Genomic DNA, 14840 nt, shown 5'->3' with positions numbered 1-14840 from the left:
GTCCGATCTGAGTCACACTACAAAATGTGGCAACACAAAGCAGTGAGAAGGGCAAACCTGTTGACAGGACTTGTTTGTATGCTCAAGTTGCATCTAGGATGGTTTATAAGCCAGCAGGTCATAGTGAGAGCACACTACTACACATAACTGGTAGAAACTGTAAAATTTAATGATGACCACATTTTTGCTGCTGTTTGTTTTTAACTTAAAAAAATTAGCAGCCTGGGTTAGTAAATTTTTAAATTCCTAATAAGCTAGAGTAAAAAATAGGTAACAGATTTAAATGCTCCTGAATTTATGAAGGAGGCTATGCTTCCAATATCTGTGAAAACTTCTAATTTCTATTGATTTCTGCGAGATTTTGTACTGCTATTGTCAAAAACCTTTAGACTTTGAATTAATGAGGCTTTAAAGCATATGCAAGTTCTATTGTGATTAAGAAGTAACTTTAGTATGTTTTTATATAATTTGTTGAATTAATTGCCTTAGTAATTGACAAGGGAAGCAGCAAAACAAATACAAGATGCACTCAAATACAAACATGTATATAACAGATGTCAACTATGTATTGTGTTACCAGTGTAAAACAATAAAGTTTGTAAAACAATGGCATTTTGCATAAACAAGACATTAAAAACTCAACAAATTAATTATCCTGAACAAGGAATTATTATCTCTTCTGAGCTGTTTCAAGGGAAAGTATATTGTTCTGTGCTCATCAGGATCCAAAACCTTTCAATGTTTCCCTTTTCCACAACAGTTAATCCCAAAGAGACTCAACCAGACAATGGCAACACACAGAGGCACGAACCCACTACATTTCTCCACAGCCTGGATGCTTTGCTCTTTTGCAGTCAGTGACTACTGCCTATTGCTGTGATTTTTATTTCTATTGTTTTACATTTCTGATTAGTTTTCATTTTTATTTGCTAAGTAACTACCCCATGTATCTAACAAAGAGGGCCAGACCACGGCAAAGTCAAGAGAAGTGTTTAGAGATCTTATTTTGCAGAGTCTTGCAATTCAGAACTCCCTAGTCCCAGTTCCTAGTGTTACAATTATGCAACGTCTGGCCATAAAGCTATATGGATGTCAACTTACTGTTGTGAAAAGAAGAACACTTACCTTTATCAAAGATTTCTTTCAGCACTCCTCGTTTTATAAGCTCCTCTCTGCTTTGCCTCATTGACATTTTTCTTTCCAAAGCTGTAACAAAGGATAAGGGTCAATAGAAATAGAAAAGAAGGGAAATTATTGTTTTAAAAGGCTCTATGCCTTTTAAAGGCATTTAAAAAATTCTCTTTCTCCTCTTCAAGTCAGTGCAGTTTAACATCTCAAAATAAAGGCTACTGGTACTCCAGAGAACCTGTCTGCTACTGCAGAGTGGCTGTTATTGACAGAAATGGTGGTAGACTGACTGATTTGATGGCATGTCTGCACAGCCATTGCTTGGTTTTGACACATAAGCCAAACATTTCTGATTTCTGTGGAGAATTAGAGACAGCAAAGGGAGAAAAAGGAGATTATTCCAGGAGCTGGAGAGGGAAAGGTAAGAAAGAAGGCAACACAAAGGCTCAAACCAAGGAAAGATGTGGCCACAGAACATGGCCATGGACTGAGTCCAGGCTGTGGAAGAGAATGAAAGCCAAGGCTTCTTTGCCACTTTTTCCAGTGAGGGCAGGTTATGGTGTTTGGGACAGTGCAAATAAATGAGCTGTTTAATAGAGCCTTCTCTTCCCTGGAGGAGTGTTTTCCCCTAAAGAGATATAAAGGAGGGAAAGTCCAAGAGACCCACTGCAATTTACACCAGATCTGAACAGCTCAAGTTCTGTATTGGCTGCTTGGAGACTGCAGTCATTGAGGCAGCAAAATGACAGATAGAAAATACATGTTTCTTTAGTGCAGTAGTAATTAAAACCATGTCCAATTAACCAAAACACCACAAAGGACACACACACAGGCAAAGAGCTGAAAGACAGCAAGCTGGGGGCTCCAGAAGTGATGTGAAGGAGTGGCTGTGACTGAACCCGCTCTGTGAGAAACAAGCCTGTGCCTGCCAAAAAAGAGGCACAGTCAAGGGCAAATGGCTTCTGCCATATGCTCCTCTATCAGACCCAGCACTGATGCACACACACTCACAAATAAACTGGGACTTAGCATCCTCAGCCTGCCCAAGGCAGATTTAAAGCAGAAGAGGCTTGGAAACCCCCTCTTCTCCCCTGAAAACAGGAAAGTCCAACCTTTCTTGGTACTGCTGTGTGTTGACTGTTCCCACAGGTGAATTAGCTATGCTTATACTGGCACACTGTGCTTATTGCAACTTATTTGCTGCCAGATACTTAGGGCTAATATGAACATGGCCAGCTCTGCTTCACTTTTCTCCATAGGATAAATACAGTCTTCCCTGTTTTTAAAATCAGTTTTAAGCACGTATTCTTTGGGACAAACGATGACCAATATGTACAGTCAGAAACTAGTTAAAAACCTTGGTCTCCCCAGGTAGAGACACACTCTCTGAACTTCAGCATGGCTGAGAATTAGAGGCAGGTCCCTTTGCTGAAGCACAAGACCCCATACCCATTAAGCCACATGGTGCAGTTGTTAACCCAACATGGAGGTTGTTCACCTAACAGCCACAGCATTTTCTAGAGTGCTTTACAGCCATTTGAAGAAGTGCTTTAGGCACCTCAACTGGCTTGCAATGAAGCACTGATTTCTAAGTTTTTAATATGTTTTTGAAAAGAAAGGCTCAACTATAGAACTCTGGAGTTACACTGCAGACTGCTCTCTAAGCTGCCTTTTCCCTGTGCTGAAAGTGTCTTGTTCTGGTACAGCATTTAAAGCTTTTTACTGTTCCTCCTTAAGAATAGTTGCTCTCAGACCTTTCAAGAAGAGCCAGAACAAGCTGCAACTAATTCCTGAGCCTTCTCCCACCAAAGAAATTGTTAAAAATCTGAGTTTAAAGAGCAATTTGGCAGCACCCAGCACCTTTTCCAATAGGTCTCAAAAAGTGTAATTTTCTGTTAGAATAAGCAGCAAACTGAACTTGCTCTTCAGTGGGAAACCAAGCTGGGTGAATCAGCAGCAAAGCAGCAGTTTATGCATATAGACAGCAGCACTGCACACAGAACAAAGACACACGCAAATTCTATTTCTGTACTCTGACCACAGATAGCTAAGTAACAGATCCACATTTTGCACAAAAATTCATTGGCATCTACTTGGGTGCACTGTTTCACCCTCCTGCCCAGTCAGGAGCTGGTTATGCAAGGTAGCAGCATATGACTTCATGGCTTGGAGGGCCCACCTCATTATCATAGTATTGGTAAGAAACACAGTCATTTTGCATTCAAAGATAGAATATATTTATTTCAAAGACTGTATATATATAAATTTCTCAGATATTCCCTATTGTACTCTGCTTATGTTCAAGAATGAAAAAACCTACAACCCTTGAGCTGAAGCTCAGACAAAACCAATTTTTTCAGTTTCTAAATCCTTTCTAAGTAGGTACAGGACTTATAGTATTAATTATTTTCCTACTAAGCCAGTTTAATTAATAAGATATTTAGAGGAAGGGCATGCTGGGCTAAGAGCAGCACTGAATGATAACAGATGTTATACTAAAACTGTGGAACATGCTGCCTTTCTTCAATTCAAATCTTCCTCCCAAACAAGTGTCGTACATTTAAGTGCATAACCTGCTATGCTACTGCTGATCAGATGGGAAAAAAATATAAGCATTTAGACACGGAACTCATTAGGGTCCAACACCCTGAACAATGAAATGCTTTACTTGGTCTGGATTTCTCTGGCTAAGATTGCCAGTTCTTTTATGAAGGATTTTCTTTTCAAGCAGAAAGCTGGTACAAAATAAATTCATTCACTCTCCACTGAGAAGGAATCCATTCACAGCAGAGGATAAATGTAAACCTTTGAATTAATCCTTGATTCATGAGAACCGTGTAAATTCTGTGATGGGAAAAAATGAATTATAATTAATATTTAAGAAAAGATGTATTACTTCATTAGTGATTTTCCTTGGTGATTAACCTCATTTTTTTTCATTTGTACAACCTTCCAGGAGATTAGAAATAAGCATTAAGCCCTCTTTATGGGATCTACTTATGCCAGAAACTAGTTACTGTAACAAATTCATTGACTCTACAAGAAACTCTCAGTTACTAGTTTATAGAAATGAGCCTATGTGTATTTTATGGTAGAAGCGTACAGATTTTGCCAGTGTGCTCTGCAGTACGCTGTTTCTTTTATGCTTTGATGAAGAAACAGCAGGAAATGTTTTTATTAATGTTTCTGAGCTGGTATTTTTGAACTTGTCCCTCAGGAGCAGCCCCCCTCTGCTGTTCAAGCAGAGTTTTTCTCTGTGGCAGACCCATTAAGATCAGTAAAGCCTTCACAGGGTCATGAGAAGTTCCTGCCCCTCCATTCTGAAAATCAAACACAGTTTTGTCTTTATCCCTTTAACAGGCTGCTGTGTCCATGATGGCAGTGGTTGTGGGCTGCTCCTCCAGCTGAGAAGGCGAAGCTCCACACTGCCTCTGAGCCTGCTGCTCCTGCTGCTCCATTAACCAGCCAAAGTGGTGTTTATGCTGTCAGGACACACAGCCTTCCCGTCCTCCTGTCCTTCTCTCCAAGGCTAAAACATCTCAGAAGAACTATTCCAACCTGCATCTATATGAGGCAATAATAAATTAATAATAAATATTATTATACAAGATAATAATAAAGTGTCCTCCTTTGCAGCAATTGTCATGTTCCAGCTTAACCGAAGGGTGGACTAAAGAAACAAGTCCTGTCCTTTTCATCCGACAACTGAAACAAAATCCCAGTCTGTGCTGGTCAGTTGGATCTTAACCTTGCTTTTCTCTGAGGTTGTCCTTGGCTTTTGTTTTAAAACACACTGGGGGATGCTTTGCATGAATTCTTCCTTTCAAAGGCCACTATAATTTTAATGATGATTTTAGAAAGTAAAGGTTGTTATAGTACGAAGCTGAGAGCAGAAGCTTTCTGGTGCATCAATTATACTTGCTTTCAATAGGAATCTGCTTTGCTAATAATTCAGATCTGAGTAATTAGAAACAAGCAAACCAATTGCTTTGCACAATGTTTAGATAAACAACCAGCAGTTTTTTCTTTAGATTTATAAGGAAGAAGAGATTTTCAAATGTGATGGATTATGTATTAAAATGTTACATCATCTTGAAATTTTCCCAACTACGTAGAGTTTCTTAGCAATCAAATGGAGCAGGATTCAACTGATACAAATTTTTACGGTGTGGGCTTCTGCCTCTGAGTTGGTCTCCTCATACATTAAGAGCAAGTCTTGGGCATGATTAATCTCAGACTAATGTAACAATCTAAACAAGACTGAGCTGCACCCTGGAAGTGCCTGTTAGGCTTTCACTGACTGTAAAGGAAGCTAAGGGTGAGTAGCTGAGATAAAGATGCATAAAAATAGGGCTGAATATACTCCTGAAATCAAAATTGACTGAAGAGAGTAGTTTTAAGAAAAGAAACACTGCTATAGATGCAAGTCTTAGCCATCACTGAGGAAAATGTAGAGAGAGCTACATTAATTTTGGGATTGTTTTAATAGCTGTGGCATGGCACCCAGCACTGCTACTGTGAGCTTGGGGTATGACCAATACCAAAACATAGTTTGGCTGAAATACCTGTATTGCTCTCCTCATTGCTAAATATGAATTTTGCTTGGCTTCAAACATGCATAGGTCTCTTGAAGCCTGAGGAAAGTAAAAATATTCCAACAGGTTTCTGAATGTTTGAGATTTAAAGTTCCTTACAGAAGTTTTGAGCATCTCTCATATCAGCCTAGGTTTTCCTGCAACAATACCAACTACAAAACCTAATTCAGACAGATTACTACCTAGAAAAGATTGGGAGCCTCTTTTTGTCTGTGTGTCTGCCCATGACATTCCTTGTTATGACTGTAGCCTAGCACTCACATTCTATGAAATAAGTGAGCATTTGAAGGAGAAAAATAGGCTGGTATAAAAGTTTAGGCTTGATTTTGAAAAGTGTATAGAAGTACCTCTCCAAATCAGCTGACCTAATAAACCCCCTTCAGTATGTGACTCACTTGGAAAACTTCTGTGGCATGTGCTACAAGACAAGCTAATAACACAGAAAACCCCACAGCACTGATGCCACACTAAAGAATAACTCAAAGCATTCTCCAGTCAAACCCAGATCACCATTACAGGAGTGGAAAAGTGAGGTACAGACAAGCTGCAGCAACTTGGCATGTCACCTGCTACATCAGTAGCAAAGCATTACCAGCACCTGTTCTGTGACCATGGGCCAACACTCTAGGCTAGGAAATGACCCTTCTAGACTTAAAATTTGGTACTGCAATCAAGGCAAATAAAATAACAGGAAAAAGTGGAAAAAATAAAATTAACATCCCATCCCAAATTAATTTGATTTGATTTTACTTTATTTTATTTTATTTCATTTCATTTCCAGTCTTGCAAGTACAACTGGACTTATTTTAGATTGCGACTACGTAAAAGCATAGAGAAGATAATGTCAAGGCATCTTGCTTCCACTCCAATTCAGACCAGCTCAAGACAGTGGTCCATTTCCAGTTAGAAGCACTAGACTGGGAACATGATAAATCTTCATTTGTGACAGGTAAGCCTTTGAAATAACACAGTAAAAATATACACATTCCTTTGAGAGTGCAGGATCAAATCTAAAATTCCTGGTTACTCACTGGAAGACTTTAGGAGGTGAAACAGTTGACACACCTGGCAACTACAGATAAAAATTCAATCTTCTCTTCTTTACTGATTGAGACAGAAAGTAAAACTGGGGAAGAAATGAAAGCAGCCTTAAGAAAACTCTAGACTTGTACTGACCATTACTACATATAAACTGCCAGAGGACAGACTCAGGAGGAAAGTGGATGCAAAGTCAAATCTGCAGATACAGGATTGCAGAAGCTAATCAAAATACTACAAAGCACACTAAGTGAGATCACAATACAGTAACACAACTCAGATATAGAGCATAGAACCAGAAATTCAGCACACACAAGAAAGGCAGAGAAATTATATCTGAACAACTCTACCACAATAGTTCTTAATTCTTTCTGAACACAAGAAATCAGAAACCTAATCCAAGAACAGATGACCTGTATTTTTTTCATACAGAAGGACTTAAAAAAAAAAATCAATCAGAAAAGGTGTCTTCCTAGGGAAAGGACTACACTTCAAGGTAGATCCAAGAAATCCAACATAACGGATTTCACAGGCCAAGCTGAGAGAGCCTGGCAGAAGATGAATGCATGAAAGCAGGAGATAAAACAAGAAATCTTGACAAACATAACAAAAGCTGTGTGTTCGGAGGAAAAAAAAAAACAACCCTAAGAAAGTAGGTTTGAAAAGAAAACAAAATTGTAGACACCTTAGGAAAAATGTTACCACACTCAGCTGCCTAGCTAATAAAGAGCAAAACAGAACTCCACTGTGTCAGCAAACTGTGATAATCTATCAAAAGGATTTTTGAAAGACTCGCATTTTTATACCTTTTGCACATAATTGCTTTTCTAGTCACACTTGAGAAGTTACGGAGAAGTTCAGAAAGCAGATCAGCATACTGACAAAATGAAGAAAATACGTTTCTTCTGCGCTTCCCTCTGAATTGCTGTACAGTGTTTTCATGAGTTCCTAGGTAGTACTAGGTCAAGTACCTAGTACTGGAAAGCGGCACCAGCAACAGGTATTACTTTCCACAGCTTAATGAAAAAGGAGTTTCTGCATTTTAATTAAAGAAATTTGCAACAAGGTAACATAGTGTATCTTAATGCACACCTGCTCTGCAAATACAGCGTGAGCGCAGAATAGAAAGCCATAACCTGGCACTCAGAGACTTAATTTAGGCATCCAGAACAGTAGTGAGGGAATGGTAATGGCTTATTAGAAGGCTTTTGTCCAAACAAGAAACCTGGCAGACTAGAACAGCCCCTGCTTATGCCCATACTGCTACCAGCACCCTATGTAGCTATAGCTGTGCTAAAGCTAAATTGACCATAGTGATCACCACCACAGTTCTTACTGCAATGAGGTTATCTCCTAAGCACTAGCTGATGCAATCCCTATGGTAGGAGATTCATTTACATTTTCACAAATGATGGTTTCCCCTACAGGCTTCCATGTAACAACATGCAGAGGTTGTAGTATCAAAGAAAAACTAAGAATATGGGTTCTACATGTCAAACTTCTGCAACTGGACAAGATGAGTGATGCCATGTGAAAGAGATACGTGGCAGCATCAGAAGCAGTTGAACATCCCAAGGAATGGCTGCTTTTTACAAGCAACTCAACTTCCCTTAGGTAACTGCAGTCTCAGATTTCTGTATGTACAACAGACAAAAACTATGCTAAAAGCAAGTGGATGAAGAGCTCGGTGAGATATCTGCAAGGTGTTTCCTTTACCCTGAGAAGGTGGTTCTCAGAATGATGATACAGCAGAAAGGATCTGCAGTGCCATCTGTAACAGCAGAAATACCTATTTGCAAAAATGCAATATTCTTTAGCATAATAGTTCAAGGAACCTTCCTCAAAGCAAAAACCACAGTGGACATTGCTTCAATAAGATAACGACTCCTGAGGCTCTCTGGAGAGTTCTCTCCATGACAGAGTTTACACGTGGCATGTAACTACCCGGGCAAGCTGCTGCTTTTGGATTTGCTCCTCATCAGACATCATTTCCAGATGGCAAAATACAGAGCACAGTTTACATAAAAAAGTCTAGCAGATGTCAGGAAACTGGATTTTCCAGAGTAACTTTTAGAGGTGAAGGAGTCAGCTTTCCTGGGATGGAAAAATGGGGAAAAAATTAGAGATAAAACCAAAACAACGGCAGGCTGATGATAAGAAGGCAGAAAGAATGCTTGGACAGACCACCTGGAGATGACAACCAAGCTACTGGTCCCCTCATTTGCCGGCTGGGAGAATCATCTTGCTGAAAGAAGAGAGCCCTGTACTCAGTAAGACAAGCTGCACACTCGCGGTAGCAACAGCCAACCGCTGTGTTGTTTTACAGCTTGAGTTCACCTTGCAGCTGTAACTTTACAAACATATATTGCCTGGTACCCACTGCCAAACAGATGTGTAAATCCAGTGTTTTACTCCCTAACAACATCCTATTTTGGCTACAATGAAAAAGCCTGCTCTGCTGGATGCTCCTATTTCAACAGAAAGGGATTTGAGATAATTTAAAATATATTCACACATGACTCAAACACTGTTGAAGTAAATTACAGTTTTCCACTTACACTGGAATAATTAGTACACTGTAGCCTCTCAAACTGACATGCAAAATAGATGGGGACTTGTTTATCTGTGTCCACATGTACCCCTACTAAAAAGAAATACAAAGCACAGCTTGTGACTAAGAAATACCTACTAAATCTAAAGTTGGCTTAGCACCGTTTTGAGAGAGATGCTATGAATATTTCATATACTTCTCAGAAACCATCACTACTGTTGTACACCCAGAAAATCTTGACTAAGCACACACAAATTAAAAATGCATTTGTTATTGAAATGAACCGGCATCAACCCTTCAACACAGACCTCTGTTAGGAGCCAAACAGGAAATCATTCATTTAATGCTTGATTATAGGAATGACTGAATCACAAAGCAACAAACACTTCCTCCAAAATAAGAAGATTCTTGAATTGCAGCTGTCACACCATCCAGCAATTATATTTGGATGATATTTCCAGCTTGTGCAATGGCACTAGCTGGCTGGTACATAATGATGAAAAAACCCCAAAGTGTCTTTAACGCCAGCGTCTTATCTCCCAAAATAGTGCAGTCTGCTTTCTGGCTTGGTAGCTGATAGCAGTTCAAACTACAGTAAAGGCCCACCATGCAATTTCAGTATGTTTTACACATTCAGAGTCTTGGTCTGACTTTTTTTTTGCTTCTTTGGGGTGAAAAGATAACATTCCCAGATGGAGAGAAACTTTCCATTACACATGGCAGTCCTCTGGAATCAACAGACTGAAAAGAGACCAGACTGTGATTTCAGTTATAGTAACATGAAGGCAGGACAGCTTCATGAGAATTTGGCCTGCACCATCCTGCTGTTAATACTAATTATTCCATTATTTTAATAGGAGATATTTTTTAAAAGGCCACCAATGATGAAACTGTTTGATGCTCCTCTCCAGAAAATGTTGACGTTATCTGAGAAGATAAAGCATTTTTTCCTCTTCTCTTACCTTAATGCTTTTTGTGTGTGTGTGCAGAAACATAGTTCTGATGCTTGTCTGGGATGGGGAGACAGAGATGAAACTACGAAACATGTTTAGATGGTAACAATTTTGAACTGAAGTACTGATATGAGAAGCAAATTTCAAAAATAATTGGACAGAAGGACAGTCAAGTGAAGGAGATGTTATTAATACTCTGGACATTTCTTACCGTGTAATCACGTTATAAATGTAGATAATATTGTCAGTGTCATATCTTAGTATTCCAGTGTAAGTGTCCCCGCTTTCCAGAACCTAATACAGTTTTTCTGTTCATTGTGTAGAAAACCAAACAGAAAATTGGTGGAATTATAGACGACTAAGGTTAAAAGCAATGGTACTGAAGGATAAAGGCCATGGTAAACAAGCCAAATATTTTTCACAGCAGTGCTAATCCTGAAGAACTTCAGCAGAATTGCAAAGTGAAACTCTTCCTTACAAGGAGCTGTGGAAGTCTTTCTAAGTGAAATGTCACTTGTAGAACTTTTAAAAGAAATCAGCAAAATGGAGAGCAGCAAACGGCCAAGACTAGACAGGTTTCTTCCTTGAGCTCCTCAGGAAGCTCATGAACACAGTAAGTGTGACATGTAATCTAGATAAGATAGAAAAGTGGGAGATGGCAAATAGAAGGGATTTCCCTAGAGTCTGAAAGGCATCTTACAGACCAGTAAGCCTTGTTCCCATCCACCAGTCTAGGAACACTTATATAGAATAAAGCTAGAAATTGGAGACCCAGAACAGAAGGGAGATGAGAAAAGAATCATCCTGGGTTTGAAGTCAATGAATGAAGATGTTTGTTCCAAGTTGGCCTCTTCAAAGTTCCAAAACTTCTATGTTAAGGTCATTAGAAGAATTAAAATTGCATTAGATAATTAGATGTGATTATTCTCTAGTGGAGTAACAACATGTAGAAATCAAAAAGGAATGCCTCATACATAAACAGAAGGATGTAGCACTACCTGCTGTCTTCTCACAAAAACACAGTTAAGAAAGGTTGACCATAGGGAGGTGACAAAATTTGCTGACTGCAGTCAAAACTAAGGCTGACTGCAAAGATCTACAAGATTTCTTATGATACTAAATGATATGTGACAAAATTCAACATTGATAAGAGCAAAAAATACATTTGGGAAAAGGCAGCCCTAACTGTACACACTTAACAGCTGTATTAGTCATTCTCACTCAGAATATAGTGCTTGGAAACTCTGCAGAGAATTATCTGAAAACATCATTCTAATGCTTGGGACAGTAAAAAAGGCAGCAGAAATCTGAAATTACTAGGAAATACATACAGCCCCTTTGTGCTAGTGTAATAGTCTACAGCTAACACAAGTTTGGGTATCCATCTCCAAAGAGATACATCAGAACTAAAAAAGTTACAAAAAAATGAAAAAAGGATGACTAAAGGAATGGGGTTTACAGAGAAATAAAGAATAATAGCAGAACCACATTTATTTTGGTCATCTATTGTTTTACAGCAAGGTCCTGGTTCCCCTGATATTCACAAAAATACACAGTAAGTGTCATCTAGGCTGCACACTGTGTAAAGCAGACTGTTCTCTTGGAGGAAAATCAAGAACAAAACAGGACAGACAACATCAGTACACGTATCCTACACATGCTCTGCTGGGAGCTACACCAGACACCAGACAGGGCTTCATTGGCCTGGCATAGCCCTTCAAAGCATCCCCACAGCCCCAGGGCTTCCAGACCCAGAGACAAGAGGAAACCCACTGCACAATGGCTTTTGCCCTCTGAATGCACGAGGTGGCCTTTGGCAGTGCTGTGAGCTCCTGCTCTCCCGCAGTGTGGTCACCACCCATTGCTCCAGGTGGGGGCCATTACCAGCACAGAGAGAGATGCTACAGCAAGGACAGAAGTCAGCAGGGAACACAAGAGGTCTGCAACACCATCAACAGTCACTGACTCATTCGTGAAATGCCAGAGACAAAGAGCACCCAACAAAATCGTCAGGGTGCAACTGAAAAAAAAGGTGCTTTTGTGCACAATGCCTTTTTTCATTGTGGAATTGTCTGCATGAGATATCCATTAAAGCTAAATTTGGTTCCAACAACACAAAGGATAAATCTACATGGCTTGATTTGGATATTTCTGAGTGCTGCAATCTGATTTCTTAGGAGTCAGATAAATAGTTGTTTACCCTGCTTCTTGCATCTAACACAACCGTTGAGTACAAGAAAAGATACTGGACTACCATGGACTTTGGTTTGATCTGCTATGTCTGCCCTGGAGTATATTTATTTTTAAAACAGCATTTAATGAGTCAGGAGAAAACACCCTTGATCCCAACACACAAAACTATACCATTATCTAATTGTCAGGAAATGTGCAAAGGCAGCTCATTTGTCTTTGAAAGAAACTTGAATTTTATCTCCTTATCATGCAAGTCAGGGGATTTTTTTTGCATGATTAAATCAGACCTCTTAAGTAATACAGAGTTCAACATACTGACATCTAAAATTACAAAAATTGATTCAGGTTTCATGGCCTGTGTAGTGCTGGTTGCAAAAGCAGCTTACTAGCTAGCATAGCATCCAGGCTTAAAACCCTTTGTCAACACAGGCTTCAGGAATTTTTACTCATTAATTTCAAAGAATACTAAGACTTCTTTTACATTTTTTGTTTCAGTTCTAGGAAGTACAAGAGTGTGTGCTGTATTTCATGTTAGACAAATTTTAATTATTATTAATTGCTTTCTGGCAATACAGTATGTGAAGTGACAGTGGAATGTGAACCTGAAATCTGAAATTCTGCCCAGTGTTGGGTTATGACCTGACTGTAGATGTTTTTTTTTTTTTAACAGAGGATAAAGTCAACTTGTTCGGCAGATTTTGACAAATACTTCACAAAAGAACCACAAGGATAATGCAAATCACTGCTCTGTGGCAATTACAAGTCTATTCAAAGATGACAGTACCTTGAAATATTTTTCTGAAGATAATCAAAATGCTGCTATGTTGCTATAAATACATTAATTAAAATATTACTGCTGTAGCTTCAAATTTCAGATATAAGTCAGGGAAAAAAAAAAAACCAGTTTTGTGGATAACTCTACCTAAATATTCTTCTGTTCTAACTTTATCCTGGCCTTTTTTTACATCAGTAAGATTTGTATGATTTTTTTGGTGAACTTTCACTTATTTCTGTTGCATAATAGCAATAGATGTCAGTCTATTTCTACCATCATAATTAGTTGCTGTGGAGATGACTGAAATATCATGAATTATTATAATTGCAAATGAGGAATAAGCAGTAGGAAAAGATGACATTGATAATGTGCAAATATTGCAAGGTTCCTTGAAACTAGTTGACTACAAGGTATTTGAATTTGCCATAATAATGAGGAGGCTTACAGAATAAGGGGGTGGTGTACATTTCAGATGAATACACTATGAAGAAACAGGACAGTTACATATGATGGCACCTTAAATTTAGCTTAACATTAAAGCAAAATTATCATACAACCCACACATCTTCTGATTTTGTTGCATATAATTTTGCCGAAAGCCTAAAGAAAAGCCTTTTGTGGTATTCACCTTTATTACTATGAGGCAAAAACACCACACAGTAATCCATAAAATCAGTAGGTGTTATCCTGAACTAATCTTCTTTGGCAGATAAATGAAGGAGAAACAGGTGTTCAAGTATCTGCATGAAAAGCAGCTAGAATGATTCCTTTGACATCGTTCTTTAGAAGGCAGGAATCATACTCGATCTTCCACTGGAGACTAATGAACCTCTCCGAAGGAGAAAGGACTAAGTAGACAAAAATAAAATTCCTGATGTACTTTTTTATAGCAGAAGTCCTTTACATAGTGCGGTCTTTTGTTGCAAGGCTGCCTGGCAGTCCAATCTCACCACAGAGCTGCATTGAGTGACTGCAAAGTGTAATGATGCTGCCTTCATAGGGACACTGTGTGTACCCCCAAAATGACAGCATTATTAAATCTTTGCCTTTCCTGACTCAGTAGCATGAAACAATTGTCCTAAATTGAAAAAAAAAAATCCCAAAATGATGCTTTTATGAAGAAACAAACTTTTAAAAGCTTGACTGAGCTAAATACTGAGTTAAACACTCTCTTATGTGTTTCTGTTCCGAGCTAAGTTGTTGCATTCTGAAATATGAAGGGAAAGTGAGAAGCATTAAAGGAAATTGAGAAGCAGCCCTCTGTAAAACAAGATTTCTTACCCTTTCTGAGCACAGCAAAGTGTCTGATATCAGAATTGTATTCCCAAGATTTCCATGCCATTATTTGGATAGCTTTTTAAACACCAAACTAGTTTCCTGGCATCTTATGAAGATGATATGCATTGACCCATAGATGGCTGAGTCCCAGAATATCAATGTGTTTTTACTGATTGAGTAACCAAACACCAAGTGGTTTTGGTATCAACAAAACTCCTCAGTTCAAAGACACTGCGATGGATTCTGTGAGGGTGAACGAGCATATTCCATTCTGACCCACCCTATGTTCAGAGAGGAGTTCTGATCAGCCTCTTAACAAGGGAAAATCT

The 14840-nt window shown here is 38.8% G+C and overlaps 1 protein-coding gene across 1 annotated transcript in view; it reads right to left on the bottom strand.

Moving 5' to 3' along the window:
- The window catches only part of PHACTR1 (phosphatase and actin regulator 1), a gene marked incomplete at both ends in the record, with an annotated part of 292048 nt that overhangs the window by 66937 nt on the left and 210271 nt on the right, over window positions 1-14840 (bottom strand). The window contains one exon of the mRNA XM_084206533.1: window positions 1126-1206. Within this exon, the coding sequence (XP_084062659.1) occupies window positions 1126-1206 (81 nt within the window). The remainder of the gene's footprint in view (window positions 1-1125; window positions 1207-14840) is intronic.

Source organism: Fringilla coelebs (genome assembly GCF_963513975.1).
Source record: "Fringilla coelebs genome assembly, chromosome: 1".
NCBI classification, from domain to species: Eukaryota; Metazoa; Chordata; class Aves; order Passeriformes; family Fringillidae; genus Fringilla; species Fringilla coelebs.
Note: the sequence above shows the minus strand (reverse complement) of the source record. Positions and strands in the feature narration are given on the sequence as shown.